Below are 16,918 nucleotides of genomic sequence, written 5' to 3'. Positions count from 1 at the left end.
ATGAGAAGGGGACATCTACTCCTCTGCTTGACAGTAACATAATGAAGGACATTGCACATCCATCATAACTTGTTGGATCTTTATATCCCTTATAGAATACATATTGCTGAAGTGACTCCAGAAAAATACACTGCAAAACAAATTAAATACCTATTTCTAGTATACTAAATCATTGTGCTGAAACTGTTTCTTCCCCTTGGTGTTAAATTTGTATGTTGTCATGGAATAAATGCCCATCACTGTGAAGTTGTTTCATGTGTTTTGTGTAGTATTTTTTTCTAGTAATATATAATTTTCACAGTACGATTACTTTTTAGGTGCTGAACACCAATATCTGCACAGTGTAAGATGGGTACAATATAGAATTTAAAGTGTTATAGTGATTTGATATGATTCAAAGTCAGAGCTTCCAAACCCCCTTGCTTTCTAACATTATTCACTGAGAGTTGGAAGTTAGGTGAGTCTAGGTAAGGATCCCGAAATAAAGACTCAGTAACAAGGGAGTTGTTCTTAAGCAGGTATTCTTTAATGCAGGGTTGGATGCACTTTCATCAAATGTGCCGGAAACTTCCACTAAACATGACAAAAGCACACTCATTTTATACATTAAAATGTGAATATTCAATGCCTTTCATGAGGTTATTTTCCATAAACAAGCCTATTCCAGGAAACAATTACCAAAATCTATAAGTTATTATTTCCTCCTGTCAGATCTTGTCCTCTAGATTTGCTTAAGTGATTTGCTATCACTCTGCTAATTCACTCAGCTTACATCTTGAACATCTGCTGGTCTTGGGCATTCTCTTTCTAGACAATGCTTTGTCTGACAGAGTCATAAGGCCTTGAGAAACATGAACAGTCTTAAGAAACTTTTAACTATACAAAGGTCCTGAGGCCTTGAGAAACATTAGCAATCTTAAGAAAGGATATGCAAAAATTCAGTGGTCCAAGTCTTTAGAAACTAAACTGAAATATTTAAATAATTAAACGGCTCCATTTCAGATATGTTAAAAGGAGCAGTTTAATGGAATATTGAATGTAGAGCATATTTTATTAACTGCATGAACCAAAATCTGAAATTATTCCTCTAAAAACATTGCTATTATAGTCTTCTTCAAATTGACAGCACAGGTGGTGTTCAATTTTGTTAGTGATCTGTGACTATTTGCAGAAGTTTTAAATATGTCGACACTCTTCCTTATGTTTTAATATAAAAATAATTTTATTGTTAAGCTATTAAAAATGCTAAATCAAGAGTTGTAATTGTGTTTATGAGAACATTTTAATTTGCTGTTGTATTTTGCTGCTGCAGAGTAAAGGAATTTGGAATTAGTCCTTCAGACATTCCCTTCTCACAGGGTAGTGGCAGTCGCTCTGATCTCTCTCCTTCCTATGAGTATGACGACTTTTCTCCTTCAGTCACCAGATCTTCATTCTACACATGGAATATTTTTAAGTTTTCTTTTTGTCAATGTAATTTTACAGACCAACCTTTCATTAGTCCCTTTGCCTTGAGTCACACATACTTTGTTTTGGTTTTTTTTTTGGCAGGTGATGATTCTGCATGATCTGTAATCATCTTTCCACTATTTTATTCACTCTCCTTAAACATCCACACTCTGTATCCAGGCTTGCTAATTTCCTCCATACATTTTATAAAAAATGATGATGTCATGTTTGTATATTTAGTGGACCAAATCAGACAAGTTTGTGTTTAGGGTAATTTCACAGAATCACAGAATCAGAATCAAAAGATCATCTAGTCCAACCCCCCTGCCAGAGTAGGACCTCCTACAGTAGGTCACACAGGAACTCATCCAGGTGGGTTTTGAATGTCTCCAGAGGAGACTTAACCCATCTGGGTATTCCATTCCAGTGCTCTGTTACCCTTATAGTGAAGAAATTTTTCCTTATGTTTTTTTGGAACCTCATGTTCTAGCTTGTACCTGTTGTCCCTTGTCCTATTATTGGACATCATTGAGAACAGCCTGGCTCCATCCTCCTGACACTGTCCCTTTATGCATTTGTAAACATTAATGACATCACCCTTCAGTGTCCTCCAAGCTAAAGAGCCCAAGCTCCCTCAACCTTTCCTCATAAGGGAGATGCTCCATTCCCTTAATCATCTTGGTGGCCTTGCTCTGAACTCTCTCCAGCAGCTCCCTATCCTTCTTGAACTGAGGGGCCCAGAACTGTATACAATATTCCAGATGCAATCTCACAAGAGTAGAGAGGGAGGAGAACCTCTCTCTCGACCTACTAACCACATCCCTTCTAATACACCCCAGGATGCCATTGGCCTTCTTGGCCATGAGGGCACATTTGAATACATCTAATTAAACAGATCAATTAATTAAATAATTAATACAGATACATTTTTTAAAGTTTTCACCACTCTGAAGATGAATGAAATTTTCATTGTAGTAAATATGTGCTACTTGAAAAAATTATTTCCCCTTAGAAAATGAATAATTTGTTCTAAAATTTGCTATACTTGCAGAGTTTGATACGTCTGTTTCATAAATGTTGTTTGAAATGGGCTTTTTTTGGACAGAATCAGTAACAGTATTTTAAAATATTTGCATGCCGAAAGAACCTAATATTTTAATAAGATATTTTCACCTTTGAAATTCTTTCAATTAAAGGAGCTATTAATTCTCTGGGATACTTGGTTGCAAATTATTATTTTCTTCAAAGTTCTTGGTGGATTTGCTTATAACAGCTAGTGGGGTACTGATTGACTAAATATTTAAAGCACAATTCTGTACACAGAAAAAGAAAGATGGTCAGGTTTAGGATACTGAATGAACTTTTCTTTCAAATATTCATTGTTAAGGAGTTAATATTGAGGGTCTGGAGAATTTTTCCCTCTTTAACAGTTAATGAGTAGTAAGATTTCAATCATAAAATACCTCTTGGTAGAAGATGGACTATAATCCACCTGCAAGTAGTTGAAATGTAATGATTCATTCTTTTTAGGAGTTGGACTAATCTTTTTTGTCACTGAAAGTACACTAAATGTTTCAAGCTGATATCATCATCCTTATTAAATTAATTACATTGTGTATAAACCCATAGATTTTTATTTTTGATTGTGACTCTCTTGCACAATAAGTTACTAATTCACAAATTAAATATTTTCTGATTGCAAGGTGAAGGAGCTGATGGTTGATCCTAGTGCTGCAGGAGATATCTGTCCCATTATACACCATACTACCAATCAGATTGATGACTTAGAGACACAGTGGGATGTGGGGAGCTCTCCTCAGAGAGATGATCTCAAACTTCTTTGTGAACAAAACGTAAGTGTTTTACAGCATTAAATGGAAAGAAATTATAATAAATACAGTGGCAGAACAGATCCAGAGTAATGTGTATTCATAGCCTATTAGCAATATCATTAAGTAGATACATTATGCCCCTTTACCTTTTCACTTTATGGTATTATGTTAATTCCCATACACGAAAAAAAAAAGGTTCTTTGAAGAGTGAGGAGAATGTTTTACTTTTCTTTATCTTCCTTGCTGATGTGGTAGTTTGACCCTGGCTGGATGCCAGGTGCCCACCACATCACTCTATCCCCCACCTCCTCAGCAAGCAAGCAAGGGAAGGGGAGAAAATAAGATGGAAATCTCGTGGGTTGAGATAAAAGCAGTTTAATAAAGAAACAGCAAAGCCGCGCGTGCAGGAAGCAAAGCAAAAGCAGATAAAGCTGTTACTCTCTACTTCCCATCAGCAGCGATGTCCGGCCACCTCCCGAGAAGCAGGGCTTCGGTACGTGTAGCGGTTGCTTTTGGAAGGCCAGAAATGAATCTTGCCTCCCCTTCCTGCTCCTCTCCCCCAGTTTATATTACTGAGCTGACGTCATATGGTATGGAATATCTCCTTGGTCAGCCTGGTTCAGCTGTTCTGGCCGTGATCCCTCCCGAGATTGTGCTCACCCACAGCTATAGGTGAAGGTGGGGGAAGGAATGCTGGAGGGACAGCCCTGATGCTGTGCGAGCAGTAGTCATAATATTGATATCAACAGTAAGCACAGGACTGCAAGAGCTGATGTGGAAAATCATTACCATTCCAGACCCACTACAGTCTCCACCCCTTATTCCATACTCTTTATGTCATGCTCAGACAAACCATCTTAACAACCCATATACATTCTTATATACTCTCATTAACCAGTACCCCCACTCTTCAACAGGCAAACATCATTCTTGCATTCCCTCTTGCATCTTGCATCAAACAAACAACATTCTTATATCTTTCATCCTCTGTAGATGTTCACTGGAGCAGGCCATAACTTAGGTCTCATCCATCAAGATGGATATCCAGGTCAGGGGAAAACAGTGTGTTCAGTGTTGGGCACCAGCACCTGCTTGGTTTGTCCACTTGTCCGGTTTCTTGCGAAGTTCATACCTCATTGCCTACAACAGACAACTCACATAACAGGTTATTTTTCCCCCAAGGTTAAATCTCCTTGAGGTACACATCGAGTTTCCCCATCCTTTCTCATCACCCACCAAGTACACCCAGGCCCTTGAGCAAAGACAATCCCACAAATGGGTTTGCCCTTTCCCATGGGAGGTGCAACCCATACTGCCTTCCCCAGCCATTTCCCTGGGTGCACTACAGGGACCTTATCTCCTCCCACAGTATGTAGTGGTTTTGTTTGGGCAGGACCAGGATGATTAGTTGAACCTCTGCTGTTAACCAGCCAAGTGGCTTCTGCTAAATTTTTATCCCACTGCTTCCAGGCCCCATTGCCCAGTGCTCTCAACATGGTCTTTAGTAATCCGTTATATCTTTCAGTCTTTCCAGAGGCTTGTGGATGATAGGGGATGTGGTATATCCACTCAATGCCATGTTTCTTTGCCCAGGAGTTTATGAGATTATTTCGAAAATTAGTCCCATTGTCTGATTCAATTCTTTCTGGAGTACCATATCTCCACAAAACTTGCCTTTCAAGACCCAAGACAGTATTTTGGGCAGTAGCATGGTTTACGGGGTATGTTTCCAATCAACTGGTAGTTGCTTCCACCATGGTGAGTATATTACGCTTGCCTTGGTGTGTTCGTGGTAGCGGTCCAACATAGTCAATTTGCCAGGCCTCACCATATTGAAAACCCAGCCATCAGCCTCTGTTCCAGGGAGACTTAATTCATGTGGCTCGCTTGATTGCAGCACGTTTCACATTCGTGGGTGACCTGTGTAATGGCTTCCATGGTCAAGTCCACCCCTCGATCACGAGCCCATCTATATGTTGCATCTCTTCCCAGATGTCCTGATGTTTCATGGGCCCACCGAGCTATAAATAGCTCACCTTTACGCTCCCAGTCTAGGTCTACCTGAGCTACTTCAATTTTGGCAGCTTTATCTACCTGTTGGTTGTTCCATTGTTCTTCAGTGGCACGGCTTTTGGGCACGTGAGCATCTACATGATGTATGTTCAAAGTCATGTTTTCCACCCGAGCAGCAATGTCTTGCCATAATGCAGCAGCCCAGATGGGTTTACCCTTGCGCTGCCAGTTGGTCTTCTTCCATTGCTGTAGCCATCCCCATAGGGCATTAGCCACCATCCAGGAGTCAGTATAAAGATAGAGTACTGGCCACTTCTCTCGTTCTGCAGTCTTTAGAGCTAGTTGGATGGCTTTCACTTCAGCAAACTGACTCGACTCACCTTCTCCTTCAATGGCCTCAACAACTCGTCGTGTGGGACTCCACACAGCAGCTTTCCACTTACGATGATTTCCTACTACGCAGCAGGATCCATCAGTAAACAAAGCATAATGCCTCTCATCTTCTGATAGTTCATTATATGGTGGTGCCTATTGGGCACGAGCTACTTCCTCAGGCAATGCTCCAAAATCTCTGCCTTCTTGCCAGTCCATGATCTCTTCCAGGATTCCTGGGCGATTAGATTTCCCCAGCTGAGATCGTTGTGTAATCAACGCCATCCACTTACTCCATGTAGTGCTGGTTGCATGATGTATAGAAGGTGTTTTCCTTTTGAACATCCAGTGTAGCACAGGCAGACGTGGTGCCAAGAGGAGGTAAGCTTCTGTGCCAATGACTTCTGAAGCAGCTCGAAGTCCCTCATATGCTGCTAGTATTTCTTTTTCAGTTGGTATGTAGTGGGCTTCTGATCCTCGATATCCTCGGCTCCAAAACCCTAATGGTCGACCTCGGGTTTCTCCAGATGTTTTCTGCCAGAGGCTCCAGGTGAGACCATGCTCTCCAGCAGCAGTGTAGAGGATATTTTGCACATCTGATCCTGTACGGATGGGCCCAAGGGCGACTGCACAAGCTATTTCCCATTTAATTTGTTGAAAAGCTTGTTGTTGCTCAAGGCCCCACTCAAAACAGTTCTTCTTTCTGGTTACTCTAAAAAGAGGGCTCACAAGCTGACTATAACCTGGGATATGCATCCTCCAGAATCCCACAAGGCCCGGGAAAGCTTGTGTTTCTTTCTTATTAGTTGGTTGAGACATAGTCGCTATTTTTTTCACAACATCTATAGGCACATGCCGACATCCATCTTGCCATTTTATGCCCAAAAACTGGATCTCTTGTGCAGGTCCCTTTACTTTGTTTCTTTTTACAGCAAAACCAGCTTTTAGGAGAATCTGAATTATTCTTTTCCCTTTCTCAAACACTTCCTTTGCCTTGTTGCCCCATACAATTATGTCATCAATGTACTGTAAATGTTTGGGGGCATCACCCATTTCCAGCACATTTTGGATTAGACCATGACAAATAGTAGGACTATGTTTCCATCCCTGGGGCAATCGATTCCAGGTATATTGGACATCTCTCCACGTGAAGGCAAATTGTGGCCTGCACTCTGCTGCCAATGGAACTGAGAAAAATGCATTAGCGATGTCAATTGTAGCATACCACTTGGCTACTTTTGATTCCAGTTCATGCTGGAGCTCTAACATGTCTGGTACAGCAGCACTCAGTGGTGGTGTCACTTCATTCAGGCCACGATAGTCTACTGTTAACCTCCACCCGCCATCAGAGTTTTTCACAGGCCATATGGGACTACTAAATGGGGAATGAGTTTTGCTAATTACTCCTTGAGCCTCCAGTTGATGAATCAACTTACGGATGGGAACCAGGGAATCTCGGTTCATGTGATATTGCCTCCGGTGCACCGTCCTGGTAGCAATTGTTACCTGTTGCAGCAAACCCACAACAAAAGGGTCTTCTGAGAGGCCAGGTAAACTGGAGAGTTGTTTGATTTTCTCTGTATCTACAGTGGCTATACCAAAAGCCCATCGATACCCCTTGGGGTCTTTGAAGTACCCTCTCCTGAGGTAATCTATGCCAAGAATACAAGGGGCCTCTGGACCAGTCACAATGGGGTGTTTTTCCCATTTGTCCCCTGTTAAGCTCACTTCAGCCTCTAATACAGATAATTCCTGAAATCCCCCTGTCACTCCAGAGATCCAGACAGAATCTGTGCCTCTATACCTTGATGGCATCAATGTACACTGTGCCCCTGTGTCTACTAAGACTTTATACCTTTGTGGGTTTGATGTGCCAGGCCATCGAACCCACACAGTCCAGTAGATTCGGTCATCCCTTTCCTCCTCCTGGCTGGAGGCAGGGACCCTCTATTTCTGTTCTTCATCAGAGTATTCGCTATCTGATCCTTGCAATTTTAGACCTGAAGTCTCCTCATTGGCATCGAAGGAAGTGGTTACAGATCTATGTCTTGGAGATTGCTGATTGTCCACTTTTGTTCTGGCAGCTACTATACTGACAGCCCTCTTGGGTGGTCCTTTTCTAACAGCTATCTTCCCCCTTAGTTTACATACACTCACTTCCAGCTTAAAAGTGAGTTCACCATCTAGTCCATTTTTCTTGGGCATTTACAAGATCTTCCTTGAATGGATATCTTGCCCTTACACTTGAGAGGAGCCGTTTCCAGAGACTACAAATTGAGGTCTTCTTTCCAATGCCTCTATCAATTCCCTGGTCCCTAGCAAGAGATCCCAGCTGTTGGGCTTCTCTACCTTCCAATTGCTGACTGTCAGCCCCGTTATCCCAACATCGGAGCAGCCAGACACCAATCCGCTCACGTGGCTGGCGACTGTAATCTTTTCGCATATCTCAAAATGTTGTTGAGGGGAGGGATCGAGTAGTTTTCTTTTCGTTTTTGATTTCTTTCACTCCCTCTCCTGATCTCCTAACTGAAGGACCAGCTGCTTCTTCTAACCTTTCCTCTTCCTCCTCTTCTGCCCTTACTAATCGATGATATGGACTTGACCTCCTTATCCACTGCTTCTTTTTCACTACTGGGGCAACCACTGTGGTGGTTGTTTGATTCCCCGACTCAACCATAGTGTTCTCACATGCAGTTTGAATTTCCACCTTGGCCATAGTTCTCTGAGAGGACTGGACTGCGACTGACTCAACCATGGTGGTCTCAGATACAGTTTGAGTTTCCACTTCAACCATAGTTCTCTGAGAGGACTGGAGTGCGGCTCGGTAGGCAGAGGCTAGGCCCCAGTATAGTGCCTGAACCTGATGGGCCTCACTGGGGTAGACAAGACACCCTTCTATCAGGTGGCGTGCCAATAAAGCAGGGGTTTTTATCTGTTCAGGTTTAAAATCCCAGGTTACAGGAGATGATAACCGTCCTAGGAATTTGCCCAAATTCATCCACACACCCTGCCACCCAGGGACTGGCCGCTTCAGGGGGCATTTTAACATGTTTCCTTCCCAAATTTGTCCTCTCTGATACCCAGATGAGTCCAGATTCCACAAAATATGTAATATACCAGCCATATTAATTAGTAAAATTAAAACTCTCATATAAGGGTGACTAAGGATCTGGGAAGTCTGTATAACAAAATTGTCTGCATTAGTCCGAGCTGAAGGGAAAGAGGTGCTTTGCCCCACGACCTCCACAAGATAGCTCCCACAGCACACTAAATCCATCAGTAACAGAATGAGACTCACAATTATTATTTGGGTCATCATGTTCCCAAATCCTTTCATCCTTTTCACAAAATCATATAGCCAACTTATCAAAGTTATCAAGGTTAGAGTGCAGCACAGAGTCAGTGTTAGTAGCATCATGTTCCCAAACATTACAAAGTGAAAGATAAGCTGCATTACAGCAAGGCTCCCTGACCAGCACAGGAACTTTGCACTCATTGGCTTACTGCAATTACAATGCAGGGAAGCAAAGCAAAAGCAGATATAGCTGTTACTCCCTACTTCCCATCAGCAGCGATGTCCGGCCACCTCCCGAGAAGCAGGGCTTCGGTACGCGTAGCGGTTGCTTTTGGAAGGCCAGAAATGAATCTTGCCTCCCCTTCCTGCTCCTCTCCCCCAGTTTATATTACTGAGCTGACGTCATATGGTATGGAATATCTCCTTAGTCAGCCTGGTTCAGCTGTTCTGGCCGTGATCCCTCCCGAGATTGTGCTCACCCACAGCTATAGGTGAAGGTGGGGGAAGGAATGCTGGAGGGACAGCCCTGATGCTGTGCGAGCAGTAGTCATAATATTGATATCAACAGTAAGCACAGGACTGCAAGAGCTGATGTGGAAAATCATTACCATCCCAGACTCACTACAGCTGATTAGGTCTTTTAATATCTAGACAGAGTCTACTCTAGGCTTGCCTTTTTTTATAGCGTGCATTTTTTCCAGTATAGCTTCATCTCTTTTTTGGTAGCTATAAGTAGCCTAGGAAATGCATCCATTTTATTTAACACTCCTGTATTTTTTACCATTACTTTCCATGTATGCAACACCTGTTTCAAGCAAGTTTGTCTTTCTCTACATTTAGAATTCTGGCTACCCTTCATTCCTCTCCCTTACATCCTGATTTCCATGGAGTAAAGCCCAAGAGCAACATTTGGTAGAACCACATCATGTTCCCAGGATGTCTCCCTGGGCTGCATGAGTGGAAAACTGGGACTGAGAGGCATCTTCTAAAGGACAATTTTCCCTCACTGCTGATTATCAACTCTAGTCCTGGTTCCTTAAATGTTCAACAGGAATTAAAACTTGTTTTATTAATATTATGATGAAAATTATGATAGAAAAGAAAAATCCTTATTACACTAACTTATTTTTCTCAGGATTCTCTGCCTTCTCAAACATCTCTTTATGGTATTTTCAGTTTTTTTCATTTTAGTAACTGTCTCTTCTTCAGGACTCTATACCACATGCTAGTGATTCCTAGAGCTTCCCACTGGACAGTCCTTCCAGTCAGATATGCTTTCATATCATGCTTTTTCATTGTTCATGGGGAATTCAATTAAGCTTTACAATGTGTTTCAAAAAGTATTTTAAAGGCATGGTAGAAGGAACCATACTATCTTAATAAAACATTAATTGCAGTCTACCTAGCACTTTACCCTTTGATTGTTAACTATGTCTAAAGAAATTCTGCTTGTCCCAGATTGTAAATTCATTTTATGCATTTTTCTAATGTATTAATCACTACACACTTTTTAGATTTTTCACATTACATTAATTCCATTTTTCCCCAAGGGATTAATTTAATTTTGACTTCCTGAAATATACTGAATGTAATTGCTGTTCTCTTTTTTGAAAATTGCTGTCTATTGCACTACGCAAAACAAAAAACCCTGACATAAAACAAGTTTTCTGTAGGTGTTGAAAACTACTAGAAATTAGCATTCTTACCTTCTAACTTCTTCCTCACACTATTTTAATTTGGGTTTTTTTCATGTGGAATATTCTGTTTCCCAGTATCCACTAGGACTAGTGCCTGGAAATTTTTAATGCATATGAATTAACTCTGTGAACATTTTGAATTTATTGCCCTCTCCATGTATTTCTGGAGATTTTCTTTTTAGAAGTATTAAGTTTTATTTTTGACAGATTCTGCTTTCTGCATATTTCTTTTCATGTTCTGTGATGAGATGGATCACATTCTATATATTTCCTGTGGCCACAATTCTTTTCAGACTAACTTAACCATTGTTTTTAGGAAGAGGAAGTTTCTCCACAGTTGTTTACTTTCCATGAAGCTGTGTCACAAATGGTAGAAATGGAAGAGCAAGTAGTAGAAGAACACAGAGCTGTCTTCCAGGTAAAAGATGGAGCTCTACTTTGTTTTATCATAATCCGGGAATTCAGGTTTTCCCAATAAAAGTACATACTCTTGAAGATGTAGGATATCATCTGGTCATTCTGTTGCTGTCAGAGATTTCTAAATTTTTTTATTACACTAAGCCCATTGCAGCAAACAAATAGGAACAGATGTTTAGATCCCATAGCCATTAATCTTTGTCCTCATGATGAGAGAAACTTATTTTTCTATCATCCCAGAAATTTAGTAAAATTTTCCTTCTCAAGAAACATTCCTAAATAGATTGCATTCAATGTAAGAAAAGCTGCTATTTTCTTTTTACTGTTTTAACTATTTACTATATTTTCTGAATTTTTTTTCTAGTTTCAGGGAATTTACTCAGATTGATCTTGAAATTTTCAATTTCACTGTCTAATTGATGTCAATATTCCTATGCCAAAGCTGGCAATTATTAGTAATGTTTCTATACAGTAATTTCTCTATCAGCATCATTTGTTTGGTCATTGTCCTGGTTTAGGCCCATCCAGGGGCAAAAGACCATGATTAGCCTCAAGTACCAAAGACCTGAGAATTGCCAAAGGGCAGGGAGGGCTTAATTGTTGCTCATGGTCCCAGACAAAACAGATAAGGCTACTCAGCTTGGGGAAGAAAACAAAATAATTTAACCCAACACCAACTAAAACATAACCGCAAAACCCCAAAACATAATCAACACAAAACAACGCAGAGTAGTACAATAATGAAGAGCACAACCAGCCCTTTAAGACCACCTTCTCCCCACCCCTCCCCTCTTCCCAGGCTCAGAGCCCTGATCCTGGTGTCTTTTTCTCTTCCCCACTGAATGGCTCAGGGGGGCAGGTTTCAGTCAGTCTATTCCAAATGACTTCTGCCTCAGGGCAGGTGGGCTCCTCATCGGTCCTCCCTGCTCCTCCGCAGGGTAACTCACACAATGGGCAGCCCTGCACAGGCCGCTCCAATGTGTGTACATCCCAAAGGCCTACAGCTCCTTTCCACCTCTTGTGTGGGTCTGCTCTGCGGCCCACAGGCTCTCCAGCACGACCTGCGCCATGGCCGCCTCCTCACAGTCTCTTGCCCATCCAGGCGCACTCACCCGGAGCTGCTGGTGGCTCTCAGGCCTGCCATTGCCCTCCATGGGTTGCAGGGGTACAGCCTGCATTCTCACCACGGATTGCAGAGGGATCTCTGGTCTGTTGCTCCTGCTTCCTTTCTCCTTCTCTTGACTGTGGGGTCTGCATGGTTGCCTCCATCTTGTACCACTCTTACATCTCCTCCCAAGTACTTCAAATTCCCGTCCTTTAATAATGATCACAGAGGCGCCAGATTGACCTATCTGGGCTGGAGGTGGGTCTGAACCCAAGAGCTGGGAGGAAAGTCTGAGAACTCTTTACCGTGTCTGCACTGCAATCCCTTCCCCCTGTTACCAAGCAAAAGCGTCTCCTCACAAAACCATGACAGTCATGTCTGCGATACTCCCTCAAAGTATCTCCTCTAAACATCCTTCTGTGACATCTTCTTCTGAGATACTGACATCCAGAAGAAACAAATATATTTCTAACTGCCTATTTGCTTCCTTTTTACAGATACATAAATGTTTTCACTTGATATTAGTCAGGGTCTTTTGAAGGAATACTGCCTTGATATTGGTCAGCACCATGGAGCCTTTTACATTCACAAAAAATTGTAATAATGAGTTACTAGTTTTCAGAAGGAAATGTGACTTGTTCATAACCTTAGAATCTTTAGGAAGGCATATCTGCTGCAAGAAAACATCAAAATGTTAAATCTATAGGGAATACACACATCTCCTCAACTTAGATACCTAATTTAATGGAACACTGATGTGTGTCATGGTTTAACCCCAGCCAACAACTAAGCACCACGCAGCTGCTTGCTCACTCCTTCCCCTCCAAATGGGATGAGGAAGATTGGAAAAAAAAAAAACTTGTTGGTTGAGATAACAGTTTAATAGCTAAACTAAAATATAATAATAATAGTAATGAAAATGAATATAACAAAAAGAGAGAATTAAAACTCAAGGAGAAAAAAAACCCATCAAGTGATGCACAATGCAATTGCTCACTACTCACTGACTGGTGACTGAGCAGCAATCCACCCCTCCTGGCCAGCTCCCCCCAGTTTATATACTAGGCATGGAGTCCTATAGTATGGAACAGCCTTTTGGCTAGTTTGGGTCAGCTGTCCTGGCCACCTTCCCTCCCGGCTTCTTGTGCATCTCCTCAGTGGCAGAGCATGGGAAACTGAGAAGTCCTTCACTTAGGATAAACCCTGCTTAGTAACAACTAAAACATCAGTGTGTTATCAACATAATTCTCGCACTAAATCCAAAACACAGCCCTGTACCAGCTACTGGGGAGAAAATTAACTATCCCAGTCAGAACAAGGACATCATGTAATACAGTAGGATGCGAAATAACACATTTTACAACAGATGTAGAGATTTAATTATGGAATATTAGGCCTCAATAAAACATTCAGAAGTGTAAGTCTTATGCTATATACCATAGCTGTGTCCTAATGTTTGCAGCTTCTGGAGAGACAAGCTGTATTAGTTTAAGATGTTACTGCCTCTGTGTGTCCATCTGGCTTTATGCTGGAGATTACTGCTCCTCACAGCAGTCATTAGAAGGAAATGTGTCTGAGCCTCAGCTCCCTTCATTTGCAGCATGGCTTGTTAGTTTATGCTGTGAGTGGAGATGGGCTGCATCAATACAAAATCTACAAATTGTAACACGCAGAAGTTGTTGTCTCTCTGCTTTCTACTGGAAGTTGTCAATTCTGGGATACAAAACATCCTATCCTAACAAAAATGTCTAAAATAGATCAACTGAATGAATCATGCTCTAGAGGTGTTGGTCTTCCTTTGTGTGGTGGTTTAGCCCTGACTGGGTGCCAGATGTCCACCAAGTCGTTCTATCACTCCTCCTTCTCCAATGGACAGGGGAGAAAGAAATATAATAAAGGGCTCATGAGTCAAGATAAGGACAGGGAGATCACTCAGCAATTACCGTCACAGGCAAAACAGACTCAACTTGGGGAGAAATGCTTTGATTTATTAATGAACAATCAAAACAAAGCAGAAAAATGAGAAATAAATAAATAATCTTAAAACACCTCCCTCCACCCCTCCTTTCTTCCCAGGTTTCTACCTCCTCCCCCACAAGCGGTGCAGGGGGACAGGGAATGAGGGTTACAGTCAGTTCATTACAGATGGTCTTTGCTGCTGCTTCCTCTCAGGGGGAGGAGGACTCACACTTCCCACTGCTACAGTGTGGGGTCCGAAGCAGTCTGAGCATGAAAGGATTGCGAGTTATACCAGGCCTAATTGATTGTGATTATGAAGGAGAGTTAAAAGTTATGTTACAATCTGAAACTTCTGTCTTTAATCTACCTGCAGGAACAAAGATTGCACAGTTGCTTTTAATTCCTTATATTTCATCTATAGGAAAAGCTGATTCCCGCATTCGGGGAACAGGCGGTTTTGGATCTACTGACGTTTATTTTTTACAGCCCATCAATCATCAGAGACCTGAACTTCAGTTAACTATTAACGATAGAGTTTTTACGGGACTCTTGGACACCGGAGCAGATGTATCGGTAATGACTTTAAAACAATGGCCAAAAGAATGGCCCTTACAGCATGCCTCAGCTGATCTAAAAGGAATTGGGGTTGCAAATTTGCCTCTTCAAAGCTGTAAGATTTTAAATTGGACGGATAATGAGGGACACTCTGGTACCATTCAACCATATGTACTAGAAAGCTTACCTCTTAACCTCTGGGGCCGAGACATCTTGACACAAATGGGTGCATACCTCTATACGCCTAGCAGTTAGCTTGATAAATTTATCAGTAACTATGTATGCAGATAAAATCTGTTGGAAATCAGATCAACCTGTTTGGGTTGATCAATGGCCTTTAACTAAAGAAAAGTTGCAAGCTGCTCGTCAATTAGTAGCTGAACAATTGCAATTAGGTCATATAGAACCTTCTACATCACCATGGAATTCACCTATTTTTGTTATAAAAAAGAAGTCGGGGAAATGGCGACTTCTCCAGGATTTGAGAGAAGTTAATAAAACAATGTGTACCATGGGAGCGTTACAACCTGGTTTGCCCAGTCCTATTGCCATTCCTCAAAATTTTGAAAAAATAATTATTGACTTAAAAGATTGTTTTTACACTATCCCCTTACATCCAGATGACAAATGTCGATTTGCTTTTAGCATTCCATCCATAAATTTTAGTGAACCTATGGAACGCTATCAATGGAAAGTATTGCCCCAAGGAATGGCTAATAGTCCTACTCTTTGTCAAAAATTTGTTCATGAAAGTATAAAAGCGACTAGACAACAATTTCCTGATGTTCTTTGTATCCATTATATGGATGATATTCTTTTAGCAGCCTCATCTATCGATAAGTTGCAACATGCTTATGCTCATATTGAACAGATGTTAACTAAACATGGTTTGAAAATAGCACAAGAAAAAGTACAAAAATCATATCCTTTTCAATATTTGGGGTTTCAACTATATCCTAAATCTTTTATGCCACAAAAAATTGCCATACGAACAAATTCTTTGACAACTCTGAATGATTTTCAGAAACTTTTGGGAGACATTAATTGGCTCAGATCTTTTCTTAAGTTAACGACAGCCGATTTGCATCCTCTTTTTAAAATACTTGAGGGAAACCCTGATCCTACTTCTCCTCGCAAGTTAACAGAAGAGGGAAAACAAGCTCTTCGATTGGTTGAAAAAGCCATAGAAAATGCTCAATTACAATATGCAGACATAACAAAGTCTTTCTCTTTATATATCTTGCCTACAGTAATGACTCCTACAGGAGTCCTGTATCAGGATGGTGTTTTGTGTTGGGTACACGGATCTCACTCTACAAAAGGAGTTCTTGTTTCATATCCTCAAAAGATAGCAGAACGAATTAAACAAGGACGAAAGTTATGTATTACTCATCTTGGGAGAGAGCCAGCAGTAATTGGAATTCCATACACACCTGCTCAAATTACTTGGCTGATGGCCACTGTAGACGATTTTGCTGTAGCTTTAGCTGCTTTTCCTGGAGAAATAACACAAAAGTTCCCTTCTGATAAAATTCTTAGTCTTAGTTTTGCTACCTATCATTCTTTAGCTTTTCCTAGGGTTGTTAAAGGAGCTCCTATAACAGGAGCATTGACTGTTTTTACAGATGGATCATCTAATGGACAAGCAGTTTTGTATACCCCTACAGATCATTATGTTTGGAAATTAGAGAATGTTTCTGCACAAATGACTGAGTTGTATGCTATTTATCAAGCACTGTTGAAATTTTCTGAACCTTTGAATATCTATTCTGATAGTCGTTACATTGTCACTTCATTACAATTTTTAGAAACAGTTCCTGTCATAGCTTCTAAAGTTTCTTTTATACAACGATATTTTGGTTTGATTCAATCTCTCTTAATAATAAGAGATGCACCTCTTTTTGTAGGACACATTCGTAGTCACTCTAAATTACCTGGACCTTTGAGTCACGGCAACAATCAGGCTGATTTGTTAACTCGTTTTACTGTTGCTACTGTTGCAGAAGCCCAGCGTTTGCACTCTCTGCATCACTTACCTGCAGCTACTCTACAACGTATGTGCCATATCTCTCGAGAACAAGCCAGAGAAATTGTTCGAACATGTTCTTCGTGTGTTTCTTTTTTACCAATTCCTCATTATGGAGTTAATCCTCGAGGTCTTTTACCTAATGATCTCTGGCAGATGGATGTTACTCATTATCCTTCTTTTGGCCGCCTCTCTTAT

The 16,918-nt window shown here is 41.1% G+C and overlaps 1 protein-coding gene across 3 annotated transcripts in view; it reads left to right on the top strand.

Moving 5' to 3' along the window:
* LOC133628483 (kinesin-like protein KIF2A) overlaps positions 1-16,918 on the top strand; it is a 102,020-nt gene that overhangs the window by 75,752 nt on the left and 9,350 nt on the right. For 2 of the 3 annotated variants that reach the window (XM_062016695.1, XM_062016694.1), the window contains exons 18-19: positions 3,153-3,302; positions 10,975-11,076. In XM_062016695.1, coding sequence (XP_061872679.1) covers positions 3,153-3,302; positions 10,975-11,076 — 252 coding nt within the window. Of the gene's footprint in view, positions 1-1,312; positions 1,427-3,151; positions 3,303-10,974; positions 11,077-16,918 lie in introns of all 3 variants that reach the window. The other variant, XM_062016693.1, reaches the window with a different exon arrangement.

The sequence above is a fragment of the Colius striatus genome, chromosome W (assembly GCF_028858725.1).
Source record: "Colius striatus isolate bColStr4 chromosome W, bColStr4.1.hap1, whole genome shotgun sequence".
NCBI lineage: Eukaryota > Metazoa > Chordata > Aves > Coliiformes > Coliidae > Colius > Colius striatus.
Note: the sequence above shows the minus strand (reverse complement) of the source record. Positions and strands in the feature narration are given on the sequence as shown.